The 26,940-nt window shown below is 31.1% G+C and overlaps 1 protein-coding gene across 1 annotated transcript; it reads right to left on the reverse strand.

Moving 5' to 3' along the window:
• Nucleotides 1–19,166: 19,166 nt before the first annotated feature.
• Nucleotides 19,167–23,147, reverse strand: LOC131662004 (WAT1-related protein At4g08300-like). Its single transcript, XM_058931673.1, has 7 exons — nucleotides 22,833–23,147; nucleotides 22,585–22,647; nucleotides 20,910–21,026; nucleotides 20,235–20,478; nucleotides 19,974–20,132; nucleotides 19,724–19,875; nucleotides 19,167–19,586 (listed from the first exon to the last, which is right to left on the reverse strand). Exons 1-7 carry the CDS (start codon nucleotides 23,048–23,050, stop codon nucleotides 19,382–19,384), a joined length of 1,158 nt encoding a protein of 385 aa, XP_058787656.1. The 5' UTR covers nucleotides 23,051–23,147; the 3' UTR covers nucleotides 19,167–19,381.
• Between the last annotated feature and the right edge of the window lie 3,793 nt (nucleotides 23,148–26,940).

The raw sequence follows: 26,940 nt of genomic DNA on the forward strand, positions 1-26,940 counted from the left end.
AACCTTATAGAATATTATATATACTTTTCTTGCAATCTTTTCATCTATTTGATTATTATTATTATTATAATTATATTTTGCAAGATAAAATTGATTATATCAACTTACTCAAATTGTCTAAATTAATATATTATAAATTTTAATAATTAATTAACTAATTATAAAAGCTTATGTGTTAGATGAATATAAAAAGTAAGAAAAAAAACAAATTATCAAGTTTCTTAGATTTACACAAATAATAGGGATAAATAAGTTTTTGGTCCTATAAATATTGCAGTTTTTATTTTTAGTCCCTCCCTGCCTTTAGACAATGGTTTTTACAAAAAAAACGTTGTCAAAACCAGCTAAAACTATTGCCAAAACTCAGGAGGGACTAAAAATAAAACTGCAATATTTATAGGGATTAAAAACTTATTTAACCCCAAATAATATAAAAATATGTATAAAAAATTAAAATAAAAAAAGAAGTACATGCAAAATTAGTAGAAGAATTACTCTAAAAATTATGATTGATCATTTCAGAAAATCCAATTAGAAGACCAATTCACTAAAGATTAAAATAATAATTATTAGATAAAAGATCGTCTCTTCCAAGTTCCAACAAAGTAATTCATATATGACCTTTACAAAATTTAGTAAAAAAACTTAATGATTTCAGTATTTAATATTCGACTATATACTCATTTGATATGTCTATTTGTTATGAGAAATAACACGCAAAATTAAAATTTATTTATCGAAATGAAGTATATCAACTTTTATAAGAAATTAAATCATATGCCGGACATTCTTTTGCCAACACATCATCTCCCATAACATTCTAATTTTATCACGTTAACTATATTCATGGTTCATACGTGACAGCTCTCATATTTATCTATTACAATCTATTATAATAGTAAATTTGACTTGCATATTATATTTTAACAACTCATCCTCTTACTTGACACATTATTAATAATTTGATGTGGCACATTTTAAATTATAGCATATCTATGATTTATTTGAACATAATATGTTCTAATTTATAATTTGTTTTGGATACTAATTATTATTATTATTATTATTATTATTATTATTATTATTATTATTATTATTATTATTATTATTATTATTATTATTATTATTATTATTATTATTATTATTATTTATTTGTATTTATATTTTTTTCAAGCCTATTAATTTTTCTCAAAAACTAAAATACATTATTTAATATTGTATTTCATAAAAATTATAAATAAAATATTTTTGTTGAAAAAAATTCATATGTATATATCAAATACTTCTTTTGCAGTTACATGTTACAACATTTAACTTCAAATATAAAATTTTAATTTTAGTACAATGCTAATTTTTTTAACTAAATAATAATTTTAATTTAATTTATAATTTTCAAATAGATAAACAAATAATCCAAATTAATTCTGATGTATAATTCTGAATTATAATTGCAATTACATATTACAAAATTAAACTTCAATTATAAAATTAAATAATAAAATACCAGATATAATTTACAATCATTATATTTTAACTCCCTATAATTAAAATTTAATAGTTAATTAGATTTAATTATACAAATAATATATTACAAATTTAAATTATTGTATAGTTCAAGACAAACAAGTTAAAACAACATTATTCTACATATTTAAATAAAGAAATCATCATCTAATTCCCAAAGACACATTCAACAATCATTATCACCACCTTTCTAAACTATCAAATCAATACAAAATAAATAGGTTCCTCTTAAATCTTAATATTAATCTTGATGATTGATTGTATAAAGTTTGAGTTATTTGAATGTGGATAGTCATTCATTTATTTTTTTTAATAGACAATGATATTAATGGTAGTATAAGAGATACTCTACCTCAATAACAAGCGGAAAGCCCCTACATCCTAAAATATAAGAGAGGTACGATATTCCAAGTATGAAAGTTACAATCTTTTACTACTTTATAGGATGCTAACCACTTCCAAGCATTAAAAATGATATCCGACATACTCTGCACTAAGCTAAAAGACCCTTCATTGAAAATGATTGCAATTCGTTTCAACCAAATTGTCCAAACCCTTGCAAACCAAATAACCGCAACGATAAACCTCTTAGCTAAAGACTTGACATTCTCGCAAAAAGGAAAAAACCTTCAAATTCCTCCAAAGTTAGCTCCTCTTCTATACCGGTGCACTCATACACTTTCCTCTAAATATTCTCCATAATCTTACAAAACCCCATAAGGTGTGTAATCGGTTCCTCCTCCGTTTGGCAAAACACACAAATTAAATCCCCACTAACCGTCAAAATTCCCCTATTGTGCAATTGGTCCTTAGTCGCAATCCGTTTAAGGATTATTCTCCATCCGAACAAATGCAATTTAGACGGAACTCTAACCTTCCAAAGATGGTTGATGGCCTTTACGTCGTCCTTATTAAGCGCTGGACCGGTCAGTTTTTCCCGGAACACCTCAAAACACGTTTTGGTAATAAACAAACTATCATGATTACGTTACCAGTCGAAGGTGTCATCTCCGTTCTGCACCAGAGAAAACTTCTGAACTCTTTCAGCGAATTCCAGCCACACAACGTCCGAAATTGTTTCTCGATCGTGACCATAACATTGAGGTTCCATTCCTAGCCTGCTCCAGTAAAGAACCCAGCGTGTGCAACAACAACATGGTCATCAACTGCACCTGTGAAAAATTCGAGAAAAGTATCCAACAAAGAATGATCACCGGTCCAGCAAGAATACCAAAATGGAATGTCCCAACCGTGCACTTCACTGCTCCTGCAAAATGGTTCTCCTTCAAATTGACCTAATTGTCCAAAAGTAAAAGATCCCTCCACCAAATGGAATCCCTATTATTTACAACACTTTTATCTCCAATAAGGACTTTTAACTTCAGATTCCTGTATCTAAAATTTAGAATACTACTCCAAGCCGCTTCCTTCTTTTTCAAGATTCTCCATTTCCATTTATTTAATAAGGTCACATTTAAAATCTCCACATTTTTGACTCCGAAACCTCCTTCCTCGTGCGATTTACAATCGGTATCCCAACACGCCCAATGAATCGACCTTTTTTGCTTACACCCATTCCAAAGAAAATTTCTTTGGATATTACGTATCTCATTAAGAACTTTTGTAGGCGCTCTGTAAAAAGACAAAAAATAAATTAGGATAACATTAAGAACCGAGTTAATCAACGCTACACATCCCTCTATAGTAAGATGTTTTCCTCTCCAAACGGCCAATCTACTTTTTAAAAGAGAAGTTAAATCCCTCTACGTAGATATTTTCCTTGGGCTATCCCCCAGTTTAACTCCAAGAAATTTGAAAGGTAAATTATCCACTTTGCAAGAAAGAAAAGTTGAAGCCGCATTTAGATACGAATCGCCCACATTAACACCATCGATCTTAATTACTTTTATAGAAGTTTATTTTTAATCCCGACATCATTTCGAAACCCCTTAAAATAGCCTTTATGCTCCAAAGGTTCTCCTTATCGCCATCCACCATAATAATAGTATCATCCGCAGATTGGAGCATACTCACTTCCTCCTCTTCATTAAACATGAACCCTTTACAATCACCAATCTCAATAGATTTTTCCATAAGCCCCAATAGAACCTCCATAACCAAAACGAACAAAAAAGGGGAAATCATATCTCCTTGACCAAGACATTTTTCCACTTTAAAATCCTTCGTAGTACTTCCGTTAATAATAACAGACATATGGCTTATAAAAATGCACCCTTCCATCCACCTCATCCATCTTTCACCAAACCCCATTTTCAACAAGACAAACCTCAAATAGTTCCAACTAACACAATCATAAGCTTTTTCAAAGTCCACCTTCAAAACAACACAACTCCTTTTTTTCTCTTTTAGCAAAAATCCAAGATCTCATACACAATCATAAGTCATTCATTCATTAATGATGAAGAACTAACAATTTTAGAAACACGGAAAAAAGGACATATAAAAAATATTTTTGAATATTTTTTACACTTATTTCACATTTTAAAATTAAATTATACTATTTTATTTACATTTCTAAATTTAATCATATATTTTTTTCATTTAAAATTATTCTATTTCTTTTTATCATCAGTCTCAATTAACAAATTTTTTATATTAAACAGAAATTAAAATCTATATAATATAATATTATTTTAAAAAATCATCTAAACCTCAAAATATCGCGCAAGTCTCAATCTAATTAGTTTATTAATTGTACTTACGTTATTAGAATAAAATTAAAAATCTATATAATTAAATACTATTTAAAAAATTCATCTAAATTCTTTGTATTTCGCATGTCTCAATCTAAATAATTTATTAATTGTACTTGTATTACTTGAAAAGAATAATAATAAAAAGACACTAAATAACAAATCACTCACATCACATGAAAGTTTAAAGACTAGAAGCAAATTTGATAAGCACTAGATTAGAAATTTGGACCTACCAGCCACTATATAACATAACTTTCGGGCTTACTTTTACTAAACAGGAAAACTTGTCAATCATGTGTGTGAATGTGAGAACTAGCTAGATAACTATGGACGGCAAATATTAGTGTATCTATCACGTTTACTCTCACTGCTTTTATGGGAACATTCAAGAAAAGTAGCACTGAAAAATGAAGCCAAAAACTCCAATCATCCACCATTTTGGGATTAGCCATTGATTGTACATAGATGCATCATATTCTACCGTGATTTTAAGCAGTGAGAAGTTACTATGTGTGTAAGTTGTGAAAAATGGAATGGAATTTGGTTCTCTTCATTGTGCTATTATAACTAAGATCCATGATGAGATGAAATGGAATTACATGACATAAGCACCATTTACAAAACGATATCATGACGGCAAGAGATTCCATAAAGAAATTGTATTACTTAAAATCATGCAGAGTACTGTTGAAAAACTAGATTCTCATCTCTCCAATTTAACACTGATTCGATCACGTAATTGGTACTCCCTCCGGCCTGAATTATAAACAAATATTCTCTTTTTAAGTTTATTGAGATACATTCATTATTCAATAAACCTAAAAAAAAACTGCTTATAATAATAGCCGGAAGAAGTATAACATCTAATGGAGCATTTCAAATGCTAGAACAAGATTTGAACTCTATATTTTTTTTGAATCCAAAAATACCACACGAATATAAATGTGTGATCTTAATTGCAAGAACTCAATGTGTAATCTTAACTTTACTTAAAATGGACTTTTAAATCTACCAATCGTTAGTTGGTCTAGTGGTGATTGACCCTGATCTTGGTAGGGAGAATCATAGTTCGATCTCCCACAACTGCGATCGAAAGGGGGCTGGTATAAAGTATGTTCTTGATTATTTGCTTCTATCAAAGTAAGAGACATATTGCTAAATGTAGACTAAGTCGATGAAATGAAAAATAAAAGAAGTAAAATCATTAGACAAACTAATAAAAAAAAGTATTCTTATTAGTTGTGTACTAATAAAAAAAAACTGTTTTATGTCAAAACTGTGTTCATGTTAGTGGTATGAGAGACCTCAGTAGATCTCTCATCTACGAGAGCAACTTTCATTATTATAATCATTTAGCGGAGGTTATTGACCCGCAAAATAGCTCCAAATATGTTGTACAAAATATAAAAAGTTTTGAAATAGCGGGATTGTTTCACCCCTAGAAAATAACCCCCTGTAAAATGCGTGAATAGCCAGCACCCATAAAATTGTTAAAAAAGGGGAAGTCTATCTCGTGAGAGACCTATTATGGTCTCGCACACGAGACAGAGCGTTTTCTATACCAATTCAAAAATGTGTATATGTTTTATACCAGTTCGACGAAATTGTAATATTCATGAATAATCTAACATAGTGGTTTATAATGATCCAACATTCATTATCCGAATTGATTCATAGTGATCCAATATTCCTTATCCAAAAAATATAAAAATATGCTCAACATTCATGAACTAAATTCATGAACTAACAACATTCATAAACTAACACTCCTAAATTAAGTTGTCTTCTTTCTCAATCTTAAGTAAATATATAACTAAACACAATAAATCAACATTATTTACAAACTACATTACCTTTTTTAATGTTTGGCAAAACATCCTCATCACCATTTTTTGGAATCTCATCCTATTAGTTTCCCACCTATACATAATGTATGTTCTAATTTCTTCTAACATAGTAACTATGAGCTATTAGCTATTGCTTCAATAATCACATTGTTAAATGCTTCTGATATGTTGTTATCAATGTGTCACATTTTGTATTATACTAAAATGGGGATTTATTCCAAAACCTAAACTAAGTCTTCATCCTATGCTTAAAAGCTTCCTTATCGACAACTCTTATTTCTCTCATGCGTTTCCCTTTCCTAAGCCTGTGGGTAAGTTGGTTTTTTTTTATCTTAATATCCTTTAACTTCTTTTCTGGATAATTCTTCCTAAAGTTGTTATACATGTGACACACACAAAATCTTTTCTTGACATCTAATAGAAGCTCATCCATATAAGGTAATAGACATTCCACTCACGTCCCTCTTTACATCTAACATAATCATTTGATTGTATTTTTTGATGAACCTAAGGATTCTGTTAGAATGTATTGTATAAGTTGTGTTTGCTTACTTAAAATCACACTTGGTAGAAAATAAGTTCATAACTCTTATTTATAATTTTCCATGCTTTTCTGCAACTTGAAAAATGTATTATTCTTTTTATTTGTTCCACTATCATCATCAGTTTCACACCCACTTTCCAATTACACACTGTCAATTTCACTCTCATTAAATCCCCCCTTATGCTTGTATATTTTTTGATATTATCTTTTGGACCATGATCATAGTCTAACAGATTATCCATACTATCTTCCATAAAACCATCACTATCATATAGGTCTTCAAATGCTATATCCAATGCACTATCATATTTAAAACTCACATAATCACTTAAAAAAAATCTCACCCTCATTCATCACACCTTCATTAACCTTATCATTGTGCACTCCACCATCATTTACCTCATCTAATTTCATTCCATCTTCATCCGTTCCAACATCCTTCATATCATGGTGATGATGATCATTATCATCATCACATACTCTACCATCTCCAATCCATCATCTTGCACCTTATCATCATAGACTTTATCTTCATGCACCTCAATTTAATTACCTTTCACTACTTCTTCATATAGTTTAGAAATAAAATCTTCTTGATTAAAATTTACCATATCCTCGTTGTTATATCTTTTTCCTATACAATATGGATCTACATGTTTACAAGAATAGTCATGAAGTGATCCAAGATGATAAATCTCATTGATATCTAGTTTCAAGAAGCAACGACTTAGCCTTGACGATGTCTTGGTTTGGTGACGATAATAATTAAAATGGTTTTAGTGTTGACAATGCTTGGTTTGGGTGAATGAAGAACACACACTTGGGTTTTCTCAAGGTTCTTGATAAAAATGAGTGTTTTTGGTTCTTGGTGAATATCATATATTGATTAATTCAATTCATGATTGATTAACTCTCATATCTCGTTTTTGTTCTACAACAATCACACACAAACTTTGTAACAAGAAGTGATGTATTTTAATCACACACACACACACACACACACACACACACACACACACACACACTCTCTCTCTCTCACACACACACACACAAAATTTATATATATATATATATATATATATATATATATATATATATATATATATATATATATATATATGTTTTATAAGATATAGAAAAAAAATGAGGGGTTAAACGGTAGGTACACAAGAGAAAAACAAGAGACAATTGAATTTTTTTCAAATCACGAGGTTATGATTCGAATCAAAGAAATAATGACTTGAATCTAATATGGGAAAGTAGGAAATTAATTCCATGATTCAAATCACCCTCTTCTTATGATTCGAGTCAAAGAGTGTTTTGACTCGAATTACACACTCTCATGATTCGAATCATTTGAGAAAGTGGCAAGTTATATATTTCAAGGAAGGATGTGATTCAAATCACAAGAGGTATGATTCGAATTAAGCTTCACAACAAACTTGATTTAAGTATTCTAGTTTGTAATTCAAGCTACACTCAACACTCTGACTTGAATCAAATTGCTAGGCTAAAAAAAGGATTATTATCACGGATTTAACTACTAAACACAGTGGAAGCGAATAAATACAAATGAGTTCAAACAAATTACAAACACGCGATAAATCAAATAATGCACATATACATAATATGACAAAATGCACATACATACAAATTGACAAATCATCAAAACAAAAATGGTACCGATGACTTCAAATTCAAGTTTGATGTTTAGTTAGAAGTTAGCCTGAAACTTCATTTTATTGTGTAAAGGGGTTCATGAACTTAACCTTCTAAAATTTCTCAAGCAAATAATGGATACTCTAAAAAAGCTTGGCGCCATTTGTTGCGACACAAAAAATACTCGAGACATTTCTCGAAAAACAATGAAGTCGCCACCAAAGTTTATTTTTTAAAAGGGAAAACATTTATAAAATTCTTAAAGAATTAAAATATGGTCATCACAACCAAATTTGGGATCGGGAGTCAATTATGTGTAGAGAAGGTATTAATATCCTACAACATCCATTTTAAATAACAGTTACCTTTAATTAATTTTGCAAAAAAAATATAGTGTTAACCCTAATGTATTTGATTTCTCCTAATTATTACAACATATTTACAAGAAAGTGAAAACATGTTTTTTATTATGGTACTTGACAAGATTTGATTCTTGTTCCTATGTATCTCCCAATGTGATGGAAAATTCAAAGCTACGTAGTTTTTGAGTAGACAAATATTACGTGTTTGTCGATTTTAAATAAAAATGTTTGATCATGCTAAGGCAGAAAGAAATTTGTTTATTGGTTCTAGTTGTTTTTAGGAGGAAGACAAATGTTTGAACAATCAAGCTATACGACTTGTGTTTGAATACTCAAGAATAAAAGGGATGTACTTCTAATTAACTATTTTTTATTCAATTTTGTTTGGTGAAAATATGATATTCAAAACGATCAAGTTGTACAACTTGTGTCTTGAAAACTCGACGGTTAAGATAGATGTACATCTATTTAACCTTTTTCACACAATTTGGTTATTAAGACGAGACTTAGAACAACCAAGTTGTGTTCGAGAAGGAAGACAAGTGTTCGAACAAGCAAGTCGTATGACTTGTGTCTGAACAATTGAGGACTAAAGAAATGTACATCCAATTAATCCATTTTTAATCCAATATGGTTATAAAAAAGCGATTAAAATGATCTAGTCGTTATGTTACATGATTTAATCATATCTGAGTTTCGTAACTCTAATTGAGGCGAGAGCAATAAAAAATTAAAGCTAACAAAAAAGCTAGCTGGTTCCAATAATAATAAAAAATTAAACAACAAAGATATGTTATCTATTACCACGGACAACACACAAAAAACACACATACAACAATAGCACATATACATCATGACATAATTTTATCATATATTGACTTTCATAACTTTGATTGAGATGGGACCAAAGGCATATGAAAGTTAAAGAAAATATTTAGCTAATACCAAGATAAACAATTAAAATATCAAAATTATGAAACTTATTCAACCTAGAGTGAGTTTGAGGAGTTTTGATCACTTTATGCCATTAGTTATCATCCTCAACATATAGCTATGAAGTGATTAAAAGGTAAATTCAAACAACATATATAACAAAAGCACATCATACTTAAGAGTATATCAATATATAAGAACATGAAATTAACAACACAAAAAATAATTAAAATGCAAGATATATGAAAAGAGATTACCAACAATGAAACTTTAGGAGATGTAAGATGTTAGTGTTAAATTTTTTATTATAATATAATAAGGTGGAACTTAGCAAGAGAAACTTAAACAATTAAAACCTCCAACTCAAAATTAAACATGCTAGATCTCACACCACCAATTTACATAGTATAGACTTTTCAAAGAGGTATAATTACGACTATCAAATTCTAGGACGAAGACAAACTCTTGATTTGCTATTGATTAAAACAATTTTGAAATTTCGATTAAAGAACTGTTATATTTACACTAAATGATGACACCGTATCCTATATACATCGTAGCTGTATATGTTAACTTAAGCATTGCCCAGCTTTCAATACACAGAAAATAATAAAATAATAGAAAAGTATAGCATACCATATCTATATACGGTGTAGATGTCAAATTATGGTGTACATATCATTCCTCTTTCGATTATAGTGTGTAAATTTCTATGGTTTTGAATCAAAGTATATTACTATTATCGTGACGCTTCTCTAAACTTCTAACAATAATGTCATGGTGACATGTAAGCTCATTCCAGAGGAATCAATGTGATCATGTGACAAGCATGTCTGCTTGAACCAAACTCCCCAACTTTATGAATAAATGTCTCAATTTGCCGACTTCCAATAGAACAAAAAGAAGTTGGGCATGACATGGAAACAACAAACGTTAACAATTGTTGGTATTGGCGTTAATTATTGTACGAAGATAATGCTTATATATACCACTAATTAACAATTTACACTTGCTGTTAAAATATAAAATTTAATAGTACTAGATTGTTTTAATTTTGCATCATTATATTATTATTTTAATGTAAGAAGTCCTTTGATTAGTTGTTTGTAAAACATAATTGTATTCATTTAACAATATTTTAGGTGAAAAAAAGTGCAATAAGGTTTATAGGGAATCCCATTTGGGTTCTTACAAAAATTACACAACCTAAATTAGTCCTTTACGATAAAATAGACCCGATTTAATCCCTTATAAAATTTAACTGAACCATATTAGTTCTTCTGTTAATATTTTTTCAAATAAATTAATATTTTTTTCAAATCAATTTTTTCCTAGTTTTAAACAATGACTGGTTTGCTATGTTGGATTTTACTAGTTTTATATCGTGACTGGACTGCCACGTTGCCACGTTGGATTTTCCTAGTTTTAAACCGTGACTGAGTTGCCATGTTGAATTTTATTTATTTTTCATTTTTTAAAACCAAAATAACTTGTATTTTGTATTTCCTATAAGGAGTTGAACTCAGACCCTTTAAACCACATGTTACGTCTTTATCACTAGATCAATGTACATTCATGATGAATAATTTCCATGATTTCTAGTAATCTTAAATAATTCTGAATTTAAAATAAAAAAAGTACCAATAGGGTCTCGATCCCAAGTCCCTTGAGATTAAATGACAGTCAATTTAATACAATAGAAATTGATTTGTCTATTTGTAAATGATAGTCACTTTACTAACAATAGAAATTGATTTGTCTAGTTGTTATTTATAGTCACTTTACTAACTGTAGAAATTGATTTGTCTAATTGTAAATGATAATCGTTGTATTAACAATAGAAATTGATTTGTCTAATTGTAAATGATAGTCACTTTACTAACAATAAAAATTGATTTGTCTAGTTGTAAATGATAATCAATTTATTAACAATAGAAATTAATTTGTCTAGATGTAAGTGATAGTCACTTTACTAACGATAGAATTTGGTAATATTAGTAGAAATCATGGAAAAATTACTTGTCATAAATGTACATTGGCCTATTGGTAAAGACACAGAGATGTTTTTTAAAGACCCTGTGTTTGATTCCTTATACGAAACAATTTTGGCTTTTTTGATATTATAAATTTATAATTGTTTAAAAATGAAATTAAAAATAAAAATTAATTTAGTATTTAAAAAATGATAAATAAATAAAATTCAATGTGACACTTCAGTCACGGTTTAAAAGTATGAAAAAAAACTGATTTAAAAGTAAGAAAAAACCGGTTTGAAAAAAATATTAACAGAAGGACTAATATGATCCAGTTAAATTTTGTAAGAGATTAAATCAGATTTATTTTTTTATGAGAGACTAATTTAACTTGTGTAATATTTATGAGGGACCGGTATTCACTCTAATGTTTATTATAATGGATGATAATTTTGGCTAAAACTATAAAATAAATCTTCAAAGTTATGATTCTATGTATATTGTATGTACTATTCATCATTATTGAGTTATGATAGGAATTATGTTGTTGGGTGTAGGTTGTAGGTCCTTAGTAGGGATCTTTGTGACAGAAGTATAAGATTCAAAGGAATCTGAATTTGATTCTTCATGTCTAGAATCTTTCACGTTTAATTTTGTACTAGTGCTCTTTGGCTACTTGATTCTTTAGTGAGCTGATGACACACAAACCACATTATAAAATCCATTTAATTTGTATAAAAGAATACTCGAATAATTTGCATATATAGTAGAATCATCGTCATCGATCAATCATTAAATTCTAACAATTGTTCTGTGATCTTCTTATCTCCCTAACAACTTGCAAGCAAAGATGGAATTTTATATATATAGCCAGACACAATGTGAAAGATAGCGAATATCTATAAATTTAGAGAATAATTATTGCTATTTTATTTTATTAAATTTTGATGTGTTTGTTACATTGGTATATCTAACCTATCCGGGATAAATATAAAATGATGGATGGATAATTCACTTGGCTGAATTAAGAGATAAAAAAGTTAAAAAGACAAGGGTCCGAATCCTCCTAAGAGACTTTTATATGGCTACTCAAATTAACCATTAAGTTTATTTTTGAGACGGATTATGAGATTAATCTCCGTTTGAATGTTTACCTTTTAATTTAAGTTTGTTAAATAATAAATTTATAAAAGATGTGACATGTATGTACGTTCTGGATTTTCATCCAAGATATGATTAAGAGATTATTAACATTATTTGTTTAAACGAAAATAAAATGTTTTGAAATCAATCAAACTCCATCACAATTCAAATTCATAAGCAGTAAATCATCACATTTTCAATTCATTTAAAGCGATCAATTTATAAACTACTAAAATAGTTTTATTTTGAAAACTCCTTCTTCCCTACAACCATGCATCAAACAAAACATCAATCACTTTGAAACTCCACATTTGTACCTAAAATGTTGGTTGTAAGGATCAGTCGCTAATCCTAAAAGTAGTTTAGAGTGTTACAAATGGTATCTGAGCGGTCTTCTCCCAGTATGATGTGGTCCGGGGACAAACCATGCGGAAGCTGGTGGGCATGTAACAGTCATGGCCTAAAAGGGTGAAGAGTGATGTAACACTTGAGACCAAAGAGGGCAAGGGTGCTTGCCACATCAGAATGAGAGGGATTTTGAGGTTGTGCAGGGATGAGACTACATGGTTCAAGAAAGACTTATAAGAATTGATTGGTACTACCTAAACCAATAAGATGCATTTTCTTTTCGGTAGCCCGTTCCATAAAAACTCTACAAATTTTTTTCAGAAACCGTGTGAGTGAGGACAAATTATGCTGAAAAGACCTGTGTAACACATATCAAATGTCTTTATATATATATATATATATATATATATATATATATATATATATATATATATATATATATATATATATATATATATATATATATATATATATATATATATATATAATAATAATAATAATAATAATAATAATAATAATAATAATAATAATAAAATTAGACGTTCTGTAAAATACTATTTTAATCTTTTGTCTTTGTCCATCGCCTCATCATTTTGGGGGCATTTTATGTCCAAAATTTATGTTTTTGCAACTAAATTTACCATTTTGGAGACATTTTGTGTCCAAAATTTATTTTTTGTATGTGTAAAATAATTATACACTTTCGGTGCATGAGTATTATTCTGTTTTTTTAATTCACAAGTAAATTAATTTATAAATGATGCCTACAAAAAATAATATTTGTGTACAGGGTAAAATGTATTTGATCCATATATTTTTATAAACGGTGTTATTTTTATATACGAAAAAAAATTTATTATTGATCTAAATATTTTTATATACGAAAATTTACTATTGATCTAAATATTTTTATAAATGATACCTAAACATAAATAATATTTGTATACGGAAAAAATCTATTATTGATCTAAATATTTTTATATACGAAAGATGATATTTATGATTCAAAAATGGTATACGGGAAAAAATCCATTATTGATCTAAATATTTTTATATATGAAAATTTACTATTGATCCAGTTATTTTTGTAAATGATACCTAAACATAAATAATATTTGTATATGGGAAAAAATCTATTATTGATCTAAATATTTTGTATAGAAAAAATGGTATTTATGATCCACAAAATTTTGATTCAAAAAAGGTATACGAAAAAAAAAAACTATTATTGATCTAAATGTTTTTATATACGAAAATTTACTATTGATCCAGATATTTTTGTAAATATTACCTAAACATAAATAATATTTGTATACGGGAAAAAATTCATAATTGATTTAAATATTTTTATATACGAAAAATATATTAGTGATTTAAATATTTTTATACACGAAAAAATTTACTATTGATTTGATTTTTTTTAATTTTTTATTGAAAATAAATATATTATGTAAACAAATGTGCGTATCAGACTAGAACTCGTGCGTATGCACAGGTTTATTACTAGTATATATGATGTGTTTTTTTTTGTGTGTGTAACTTTGGATTATTTTTTCATATTTACATTAGAGGGTTAGAACATTTTTTTTAAGCGTTATAAATTTTTACACTAAATCTAGCAACACAAGAGTGTTTGTAGTGCGTTCTTTCTATTTTCTTAAAGTATTCACATAATGATGTAGTAGTCATCTAACATCCTCATATCTTGTGAAGCCTCTTCAAGTGTATTAGGACACATAGAGAAGTTGAATTACCTCAACAATCAAATCCATCATAAACAAATCCTTATGCTTGCACCTATAATATTGTGAGGTGGAGGAACAATATGAATTTCTCATGGAGAGACAAAAAGGTGCCTCTTGTTAGCGCAACATCGAGGAAAGATCGAGCGAGAAACATTCTTATTTTTGGGACTTTCTGTTTGAATAACACACCTTTGTAGGAGACACACCACTTCTCCACCTAAAACTTTAAGGTGATAGGTGAGTGGATTCTCCCACTTTTTTTTTTTTTTCAAAAAGCAATTGAATTACGAAATTGCACTAGGGGTGCAACCCTTACACCAAACTACAAGTTCGAAAAACAACCTAGCGGTAACTTGTACCACTCATAAAAGCTAGAAAAAGAAGTGTACAAACTATTTCTAGCTAACCAAATCCAAGAGAAATACATAACATTATAGACCACCATGTCAAAGCTATAAGAAGTTTGCTCGAAAATAATAGAATTATGCATGATCCAAATGCTCCAAATTAAGGTCATCCAAATCGTATTAATCTTCGCCCTAGCTTTGGCTATCTTTACCTTCTCCTGAACAACAAGAAACTCCTTGAACTCTTGAAAAGAAAAAGGAACCTCTTCCCCTAGCTATATATAAACCCACTCCCACACCTTCAAAGAAACTTGACAAGAAAAGAAGATATGCGGTAAAGACTTCGGATGATTCCCACAAAAAACGCACCACGAACTAGATATATTGACAACTCCTCTTAAAATCAAAGAATCTTTTGTGGAAAGTCTAGAAGTAAAAATTCTCCAAGCAAAAATTTGTATCCTTAAAGGTAGCGACATTTTCCACGAGATTTTCAGAACTCTAACCGTTTGGGGCTGCCAAGCACACAGCTTTGCTATGGCACACAAGAACGAGACACTGGCCACTGAAAAGAGCCCACTAAGATTCGGACTCCACTCGAACTTGTCCTCCACGCTGCCACTAGAATGAACCGCAGCCAGCAATGAATTTAGTTGCTGCCATTGAATGCCGAAGGCAGTACTGGTGGCTGCATAAACTGCGTAATCAACAATGCCCCTGAACACAGAAGGTTGCCAACAAAAGCTACCATCAGACCTGTTAAAAGAATCAAACACGGTACACATTTTATTTGTTGAAACTTCATACAGATCCGGGAAACAGGATTGAAAAGGTTGGTCCCCCCACCACAAACTCGACCAAAATAGAATGTTGGTTCCTTTACTAAAAATGCATCGAATATTACTCATAAATGCTCAAGTCACCACATTCCTATTCAATGGGAGACTATTTTCCTCACACCCACACTTGCATTATTCTCAACACTCCCCTCAAGTGTGGATCCACAACGCTCCCCCTCAAGTGGAAGCTCCAACTTCCACTTACACTTGTACCCCCGCTTCAACATGACACTCTACTCACATGCAGATTACATACCAACGACCATGTGGAGATACTTTGGATACAAGTAAGTTGGTCCATTTCTCGAACCAAAGGCTCTGATACCATTTTGTTAGGGGAGTTTTTCACTACATTTCTATCCAATGTGAGACTATTTCCCCACATTTCTATCTAATGTGAGACTATTTCCTCGCTTACTCACACTTGCATTATTATTCTAACACTCCCCCTCAAGTGTGAATCCACAATGCTCACCCTCACACTTTTACCGCCGTTGACACCTTGTAACGGAACACCACTTCCTTTTACCGCCGTTGACACCTTGCAACGGAAAACCATTTTTTGGACTTTTCGATACAAGTGAGCCGATCCCTATTTCGAACCAAAGGCTCATGATACCATTTGTTAGGAGAGTTTTTCACTAGGGAGCATTGATACAAAGTTGAGGAGTATTCACCTTTGTGAGAGACAAACCACTCCTCCACCTAAAACCTTAAGGTGATTAAGGTGATAGGTTACTGGATTCTCCCACTTATAAATGCTCAAGTCACCACATTCCTATCCAATATGGGACTATTTTTCCCACACTCACCTTTGCATTATTCTCAACACCTCTCAAAGACAAGAGACTTACTAAGGAGGTCTACAAAATCAATTTGTAACTCATCAAAAGAAATTAGACTGAGAGATCGCAATGAAATATAATCGCTCAAAATGCTTATTTGGCTACTCAAAATTCTCAAATGGCTGCTCATTAAGCCTATATTGCTTCCCAAACTGCTCAATTTCAAGAAGAGATTGTGAATGCTAAAAAAATACATCCACATCAATAAATATTATGGAGATTCAAGTCAGCTAAAGAGTCCAAAGAGTCCAATTGCTCGCATAGCAACCTTAAGGGAGTCTCCGTAGAAGCACAATTACAAATTCCATAAAGAATAATAAAGTAAATAATGTTACCATAAGATGTAAAAAATGCGTTCACTTCTACAAAAAACACATTTCACCTCGGACGTAAAATGTATTTGACCTCGTCTACAGAAGCGAGGTAACGAAGGGCGTCATGAAAAACTGCCACTTTACCCCTCGGTTTTTAAAACACCAAGGTGTAGAGTTATCTACACATGAGTAAGATAACTTTCACTTTTATTATTTTCAAAACTAGCGCATCATACCTCTCGGTTTATAAATAAAATTGAAGGTAAGATAGATTATTTTTTCTTTTTTTTTTAAAAAAAAAATTCCGTTACATTGTTTACACAGAATATTAATAAATTAATTTATTTACAAACTACATTATTTACCCAGAATATTATCTTATTTTCACAGATTATTAAAGTAAAAATTAATTTGTCAGTGAAGATAAAATGCCGGATCTTCGAATTATTGAATTTTAAAAAAATCAAATGGTGGTGTCAGAATATTTTCAATTATTTTTACCTACATTTGTTTCTGATATAAAAAAAAGTTAAATAAATAAATAATTTTTTGTTTAAATAAATATTTAAGCAGAGAATATAATTCTTTTTCTTGCATTTTTTTTCGTGGAAATAAAAACTTATAATTCTCTTAAAAGAGAATATAGAAGTTATAACTCATGTCTAAATTTTCCTTTTATACAGTGTATGTTCATTGATTTTATTCGTTTTCATTTTCTTTCACATTGATCCCAAATATCACAAATTTATTCAAGAACAATTAAAGATACAAATCATTTGGAAGGGGCGTGAGATGAGTTTTAGAGAGAGAAGTTCTGCCCTCTCTCTAAAACTAGGGTTTTACTTTGTGGTACCAAAGCGCCGCCGCCGTCTCCCCTCCGATTTCGGAGCTTCTCTCCTCCATCATGGAGGCTCCCTCCTCCCTAGTGGAGGTTTCTCTCCCTTTGTGGGGTTTCCATCTCTCACTTCCTTTCCTTTGAACTATCCTTCTCTTATGGTTTCTTGCCATATCCTTCCTTCAAGATCCACCATGGTTTCTGCCTTCTTCGTCAACAACCATCAGCTGTTCACAGCCGCAATTCCAAGTCCAGCTTCACCAACCATGGGGCCAAAGATTTGGAACAGCAACCACGGCAAACGACCTCCACCAGAGCCGCCGCCACAAGAAGCTTCGATATCGACGAGAAATAGTGTTTGGGTATTGATTAATGTTTCTCTGTTTATTGTTATTCTGGTTTTCTGTCTGTTTCAGTGTTGCATGTTATGTTGTTTAGTCTATTTTAAGTGTGTATTCAAGATGTTTGTTGAAATGCCCCAAAGAGGTTTGGATGGAGACAATGTATTTTTGAGTAAAACTCTAAGTGTGGTCATTACAAGCCAGACTCTGTCTTCCACTCAACAAATGCTTCTTTCAAAGATGGCGAGTTTTTTCAAGTCAGAGAACCCGTATAATCGAATTGTGCGTGATAAAGTCAAAGAAATGATCCGTAACTGGATAGATTTAAAGATTGTGGTTCCCAAACTCCTTTATCTTTTGTGGAAGTTATTTGGTGGGTTGCTTGGATCAAGAAATTGGATTTGTAATGCTCCACTGTTTTTTAACTTCTCAAAATGGTTTGTTGTCCAAATCCTGATTGACTTATTTATTAGAGTTAGTTTTAAAATGTGGATGGGAAATGCCCTCACACATTGTCTTTCACTATGTTTGTACTCTCTCCTTTTCATCTAATGAATGGTTATGTTTGTTATCAAAAAAAAAAAAAATTAAAGATACAAAAAGCACGTGTTAAATCAAGTGCAATTCTACCAACCATATTATAATGAAATTCATGAAGTAAAATAAAATTAACGTGATAGATTCCTTTGACTTTTGTGACAATTTTTTAAGAATAGATTCCTAAGCTTCAGTGACACTGTTTATTTTACATACTGAATCTTTGCTTAAAAAGCACGTATCATTAGATAAGTAACTAACATGACAAATAAAAAAATAATAAAAATCAAAAGTATTAGAAAGGACAAAAACATAGACAAAACAAAAGCATTATATATTGCATTATTGATTCACAACATTATACTTTCCGAACAGAAAAAGTTAAGGTAACAAAAACAAAAGTAAAGCTACTTAAATTAAAAAAGATTTTCACACCGCAGAAAATCTTTAATAACCTCTAACAAAATAGGAAAATTTGATACATAAACTGTTCTTATTAGTTCATTAACAACTTCATCATGATCATGCTTATGTTGGAACATTTTTTGCTGCTCCTTTTTTCAACTTTTCGTCTGCAACATTAATCTCAATTCCATGAAAAATGTCTGTCTCTGAATTTGTACCATCCTTGATTGGTAATTCTTGGATTTCTTTCGCGCTTTCACGACGATCTTTGCTTTTTCCCCACACCACGGTGTAAAGTCCAGCAACAATGAGTATAGCTCCAAATATACTATAAAATTAATAACATTAAAAAAAATTAATTAGTTTTTGTTACACACATGAGTTGACCTTAGATGATTTCTCGGTATGTGAGTCAACTCCTTATCAACTAAAAATAAAAATAATTTTTTTTGTTATTTTTGTTACCTTCCGAGATGAACTTGTTCGGCTAAGACAAGTGAACCCAATGCAGCAGTGATAATCATGCATAATGGACTGAAAGAAGTTACAAAAACTGGTCCACGTTCTCTTGTTACAACTCCTTGTATATAATATGCCATTCCAGAGCATATCACACCCTGGTTATATAATTATCAAAAAATTAATTTTGATTAATTAAATAATTAATTAGAAATTAATCATTATTTAAAAAATTAATTAAAATGTATAGACTTACAGAATAAACACAAGCAAGAAGCCTTGAGTCCCAACCTATGACCCACACACTCATGTCCCTTTCAAATATAAATGATGCAATTGAACCCTCAATGATTCCCATGACACAAATCCATGCTGTGAGTGATAGCTCTGCTGGATATTTCTTCAATGTGAATGACTAATTCCAAAAAATAGCAACACACATTAATGATCTGATTATTTAATTAATTAGGTCATTAACACTAATTATATATATAATGTTTGGGTTGGCTATGCTTACTTGCAAAATAAAGAATCCAGCCCAACTAGCACAACTTCCTATGAGCATAATTGGACCCATCACCCAATTTTGTTGCATAGGTTCATCGGCCGCAGCGTCGTTGTGGTGGCTGATTCCTCCTCCTTTTAAGAACTGGAAGGCAGGTCCTTTGTACAAAGTCATAACCATAGCTCCTGAAACGGTTATAACCGTTCCAATTACTTTGGCTACGCTATGAAATTTTCTCCAGTTTACCGATTCTAACCTGGTTAATTAGTAGAATAATAATATATTAATAATTACCATGTCAATAATTTCATTGGAATAATTAAGAATATATATCTTTAAAAGTAAATCAAAGATTAGAAAACTAAAGGAATCTGATTAGATATGCATAAATTGAAAATTGAAAATTGAAAATTACTTGTTGCTTATCTCAACTTGACACATTTGAGTTTGGACTATGTTAAATCAAGCTTTAATTTATTCAATTTAAAGATGAAACTTGCAAAGTGTGACAAACTAGTAGTTAGGGACAAAAATTTGTCCACTAATTATATGGCCCCATGCTTCAAAAATGTTGGATTTTAATTATTTTATTTTTCACATGCACAATTATAGCTAGCTTTTAAGTCTTGTGTATACACATTAATTTTTGTTTGTTTTCTTTGCATGGTGAAGTGATTGAAGCTTTACCTGAAAGTGAGTGCCATTATAAAAGTTAGAGCAGGAAGGACATTAACAGTGGCAGATGCAAACGTTGTTGAAGTCATCTTCATTCCCATGTTGTATAAGTTTTGATCTAGTACTGGCCTGTTTGATTTTATCACCAAAAAAAGTTATAATTACTATTAATATTTGACTTCAATTTTATTATCTCCATTTTGTATTTTAGCATAAAAAAGTAATCATGACTAGGATAAAAATCATATTACTACTAATAAGCATGTATGTTAAATAATGTCATGAAAGATATAAAAGATTAGATATTTTTAATAAGTAATAAGACAAAAGAAAATATGGTAACATTGATTTTATTAGAACTAAACTCCGTTTATCTTAAATAAAGTTTTAAGTATGAGTGAAAAACAAAAAAAAAGTTTGAAAAGAAAACTCATCTAAAAATAGACATATAGCTTTTTATGTAGAAATTAGTAAGGACCAAAAATAATAAATATTTCACATCAATAATATGATTATTATTGATAAATTGATATTAATGATATGAAAATGGTTGATTGTAAACACAACTACTTATGCATTAAGTTGTTCTTTTAGTTAAAAGTTGAAAGTGTTAAAGGACAAGTTCCAACTCATGTCAATGAAAAAAATTAATATAGCAATTAATTATTAGTAGTTGTGTACAAAAAAAGTTTGCTAAAAAAAATATTAAATTGATATCTAGCTAGTTTTTATCATTTATTAAAATCAATCAATGAAATAAAAAAAATACTTTTCTTGCTGGTTATTCTGCCAATAATGGACTATAAATAATGTTCTCACACATAAAAAAAAAAAAAACCAATGATAACTCGATTCTATTTTGATGGGTTGTGTAACTTCTCATTAACTCATGTCATTAGAAAAAAACTATTTAGTTAGTTCTCTTTTTTATTCACCAATAAGTAAGTTAGTTTATAATTCTTTTATGCAAACAAATTAGAGAAGGGTTATTCTTACACTAAAATTCTTACACCATATATCTACACCATGTAAAATACAGCAAATCATGTCTTTTTTTTATTGAAAAAAGTGAACAATAATTTTTAAATATAATAAAACAAATCAAACCGTATGAAAATACGGTGTATTTGTAACATTCGGTGTAGGATTATCATTCCTCAACAAATTAATGTAGTAAACTATTGTATTTCTGATTAACTAGTAAACTAGTGAAAAAAGTGCAAGATCAAGAAAATGATATTGAGATCATATAATAGAGATGAAATATAAAGTTAGCTATATTTTATTGTTTGATTATTATTATTTCCTAGGAATCTATTTTATTTCCTTCACCTAACAAAAGAATTTGGGTTTTATATATTCAAATAAATAAATAAATTAGGATTAGGAAAAGGGTATATTATAGGCATAGCTACTTATGCATGCATGCAAATATACTTTAAAAACACATTATAAGTATCCAAATATTCCATTGAAGACATTAATTAACAGAATCAAATATAAAAGATTCGTGTCCCTTAAAAAACGATATAGAGAAGATTAACGCAACTCTAGCGCAAGAATGTATTGGAACGATATAGAGAAGATTAGCATGACTATGACACAAGAATGACACAAAATATAAAAGATTTGATTATGAGATCATGAGAATATATCATAGATGGAAATATCTTATGAAGAGCCTTACTCAAGGAAACCAAGTGCCACTATCCTCAAGAAGATAGGAAGAGTCATCTTTGGCCTTATTTTCCTGTAAAAATAAAAGCAACATAATTACTAACAAAAATAAATTAGAAATAATAAAATATGTCAATTGTTAAAGAACTCAAAATCAAAGGTTTTTTTTTTCTTTTTTCATTTCAAATCTTCATAATAAATAATTTAACTTCAATGAAAGAGACGCATAAAGAGGAAGAAAATGATTGAAGAAGGTACCTTTCGAGAACAAGCGCGAAAGGGATGATTATAATTGCGGCCACAACATGACGGTACACCGAGAGAATCCAATGACTCATACCATGTTTGAAAGAAACCATAGTAATGATATACATCCCAGAGTAACCAAATTGTAGAGACAATATAGCAAGGTAAGGTTTCATCTTCCGAAGTAGTGAACCATTGTTAACCTTCTCAATAGCATTTTGATCCTCCATTGATCTCTTAAGAAAAACTCACACACAAAGTACACACACACACAAAGCACACACACAAAACTATAAGTTATGTGAATTGTGAGTTTGTGGGTGATCATGAAAACGCAAAACGGGCTTTTTATAGACCAAAAAAGCTAAATTAATTTTAATAAAAAAAAAAAAGAAAAGAAAGAGAAATCCCAATTTCACACAACACCGGCACTTGATAATGCCACTAACTCTCTCACCTCAATTTTTCACATTATAGATTCTCTTATCCATTTTCCAAAACAAATCAATTACTAGAATCCTATTTTATGTTTATAATAGAATCAATGTAAAAAGTAATGTATAGATTAGATAAATAAAAATTATTGTTCTCTTATAGTATCATCTTCACTTTCTTTTTAGTTTGCTTAATTTATGGGAAGTGGGAAGTCTTTGATTTCGTTGACCATCAAATGGAATTTAAGTTTAGTGCTTTGTCATGACGCATGCAAATAATGTTCCTTTGTGATGTTAAGAGTGGGTGTTGTACATGTGGACACCAATTTTAAAGATATGAATGAGTTAAAATTAATTACCTCTATTAATTATTAATTACCCTAAATCAATTCTTGATAATTCTTAATAAGATGTTATTTGGATTGAACATATGGAAAAGGAATATGATATTCTCATTAAGGAAAACTTATCATAAAATCTTTGTTGAAATTGCTTAGTAACACTTGGAGTCGTGGAAGACACTATAAGACTCATTGCTAAATTTAGCACACGCTTAAGAAGGCATTAAATGCATGTTTACACTAAATTGTGTTAGATATATATACGTAACATTAATATTAGTGTCGTTCAATAAGTTGGCTGATATTATAAGTTATTGTTTTAAATACAAACTACTACTTACATGTGCGTTTGTAAGGGTCTGCCCAAAGGCTCAGGAGGTTTTGGTGGGGTCAGAAACTAATTCCTATGCAAATATGCTTAAGAGAAATAAGGCTAGGTCTTCCAAGTGGGATTTTAACGACATAGGATCCTTTCCATTTCCTGTCTCTATTACTATAGTATTCAGATATTTTGGAATATATATTAAATCATAAAATCTATCTAATGTCACACTATTGTATTTATGTTTTTCAAACTATGGTAATTAAAGAAGTGGAGATGATAAAAAATGGAGAGGATCTTAATTCGATTCTAACCCATTGTTTGATCGCATGGAGTTTGTCGTTGGAGATGATATTTTTAACGCGAAGATTATTTATCTATTCAAGTTACTGTTGCGGAGTACTAATGAGACCTATACTCCAAGATCACATGAGAGAGAGACGTCACATCTTCATCTAAAATATTAAGTTGATAGGTAAATTAGTCTTCTCTCTTATAAATCCAACATTCCACCCATTCATAGACAATATGAAACTTTAATCACTCACACTTGCACCCAACAGTTATGCCTCAAGGTGCTATTTTGTATTTGTTTGAAGAAAAGGAAGAAGCTGAGCTCAAGGTGTTGGAGAAATCTACATGCCACCCCTATTTTTATACATGGCAACCCCCTTCTTTTATTTCAACTTTGCCTCTGGTGAGTTACAGGCAATTTTCGGACGAAATTTTCGGTTGACTCTACTAAATTTCCAGTACAAGATATCAGATTTTTCAGTTATACTGAAATTTCCAGTGAAATATACCGGAAATTTCAGCTATAATGAAAATTCCAATATACCGTAAATTTCAAATTTCTGGGCTGTACCGGAAATTTCATTATAACTGAAATTTCCGGTATGTTTGAATATTAGGTTTTTTCAATGGTTGAGATTTTGCGACACATATGTATGGTCTAGAATGCACCACCATTTGTATAAATATGGGTCTTAGGGTTATTGGATAACACATCATTTCAACAAAGTATTTGATTAATGTAGAAGTGTATTTCAATGGCCGCAACCCTGCTGTTTAAACCAAGATTCTAGATGGGCCCGAATCCTTTGCCACCTTGAAAGAAACGTTGAATAATTTGCTGCCTGATTCCGATAACAGAAGGGTGACAAAGATCGAGTTTCGGGAGGACTGGATTGATATAAATGGAAGGGTGAAATACAACTTAATCGAGTTGAAGAATGATGAAGATGTGAAGGCCATGTGGAAATCATTTCGCCGTAGGATAACTAAACGTCCGATCGAATTGGATGCGCAGATCCAAAGATCCATGGAAGACATAATGAAGTGTTTGAAACATCCAGAGTCATCCGTTAGTGCCTAGATTTTCATGTTTCAGAGTATTGTTTGTTGTTTGTCATCTGATGTTTGTTAGTTATTGATGTTATTTACTTTATCTACTCGCAACATGTACTAGAAAAAGATATTATGCAATAAAAAAGATGTTCGTACAAAATATACAAATAATACAATCATAAAAAATAAATCTACATAGGTCTTCCACGGGAAACATCGGCCAGCCTAGCTAAAATACGATGAACCTCACCATCAGGGTTCACCAAGCCCATGAGGCTATCTAAGTGTACGGCGATGAACTGCAGGCGATTGTCTTGGTCACCTGCGGGAGGTAGAGGTGGTGGTGGTGGATCGGAAGAAACTATGGTACGTGAAGGCCATGGAACATCAGATGTCGCGGAAGATGGTGTGACCCTAGGGTGTGAGACACTGAGGAACCACTTCAAGTATCTATCCTGACACTGCCCAGGCTGTTGAACCGCAATGGATGTATCCATAATCTCACGGGGGGAGATGATGATGTGGCTCTGAAACCATCGATCAATGCCACCAACACGGACCTGTCATAAGGTCCTTTGTGGAAAGCTCCATCAGTGTGTACTGATGGCTCCGTAGATGCCCTGGTGGTGATGTATGTATCCTACACCACCCACTCCTAACCTACCTGATCCTCAGCCAACTCAACCTCAGCCACAGCCACCGGCTCCTCAGCAACAGGCACTGGCTCATTAACCCCAGTCGGACGCTCCTTAACCACAGCCACCGACTCCCGAACATCAGCCACCGACTCCCGAGCAAAAGCCACCGACTCCCCAACCTCAGGAACCGGCTCCTCAACATTAACCACATGCTCCTCCACATAAGTGGATACTCTACCAGTCCGGCGGTGAGGTGCGAAAAGCCCCTCCCCGCGTACTGCTCCGCCATCCGTTTATGGTTAGAATCAGTTGGAGGAGATTTCCAGCACGTAACTCTGAGGCCTGCGCCTCATCAGCAGCTCGAGTAAGAGCAGCTGCTCTATCTATAGCCCGTCCCGCAACAGAACCTTTTCTGCCTCTAGTCCTCACTGCGGAATTTAAAATTATATAAAAAATAGTATTTTTAAAAATAAAAAAAAAGGTTTAATACCATTTTTCACCCCTGTAATATAGGCGAAATTCGCTTTACCCCATCATAATATTTTTTTTTTAATTTTCCCCCTGTAATATTTTTTTGTTTGAATTACCCCCCTAAGCGAGCAATTTAAACACCAAAATTTGGGGGGGGGGGGGGGGGGGGGGGGAGAATCAAACAAAAAAAATATTACAGGGGGTAAACTTTACACTTATGGGACAAAAGCATAGTATTTTTATATTTCAAGGTGATGTTTGAAAAAAAATTACAGAGGGGAAAATCGAATTTCACCTATATTACAGGGGGGTTTTGTATATTTAACCCAAAAAAGAAATACCGGAAAATTTAAAATTTGCGGTATACCGTAAATTTCAAAATTTCTGGTATGTTAATAAGTTAATGAAAATACCCCAAATTTTAAAATTTCCGGTAGAAAATACCGTAAATTTTGAAATTTCCGATAAAATATACCTTAAATTTTGAAATTTCAGGTAGAAAGTACCGGAAGTCTTACTTGTTTTTGCAAAATATCCGGTATGCCCTCGAAATCTCAGGTATCATCC

Source organism: Vicia villosa, linkage group LG3 (genome assembly GCF_029867415.1).
Source record: "Vicia villosa cultivar HV-30 ecotype Madison, WI linkage group LG3, Vvil1.0, whole genome shotgun sequence".
NCBI lineage: Eukaryota > Viridiplantae > Streptophyta > Magnoliopsida > Fabales > Fabaceae > Vicia > Vicia villosa.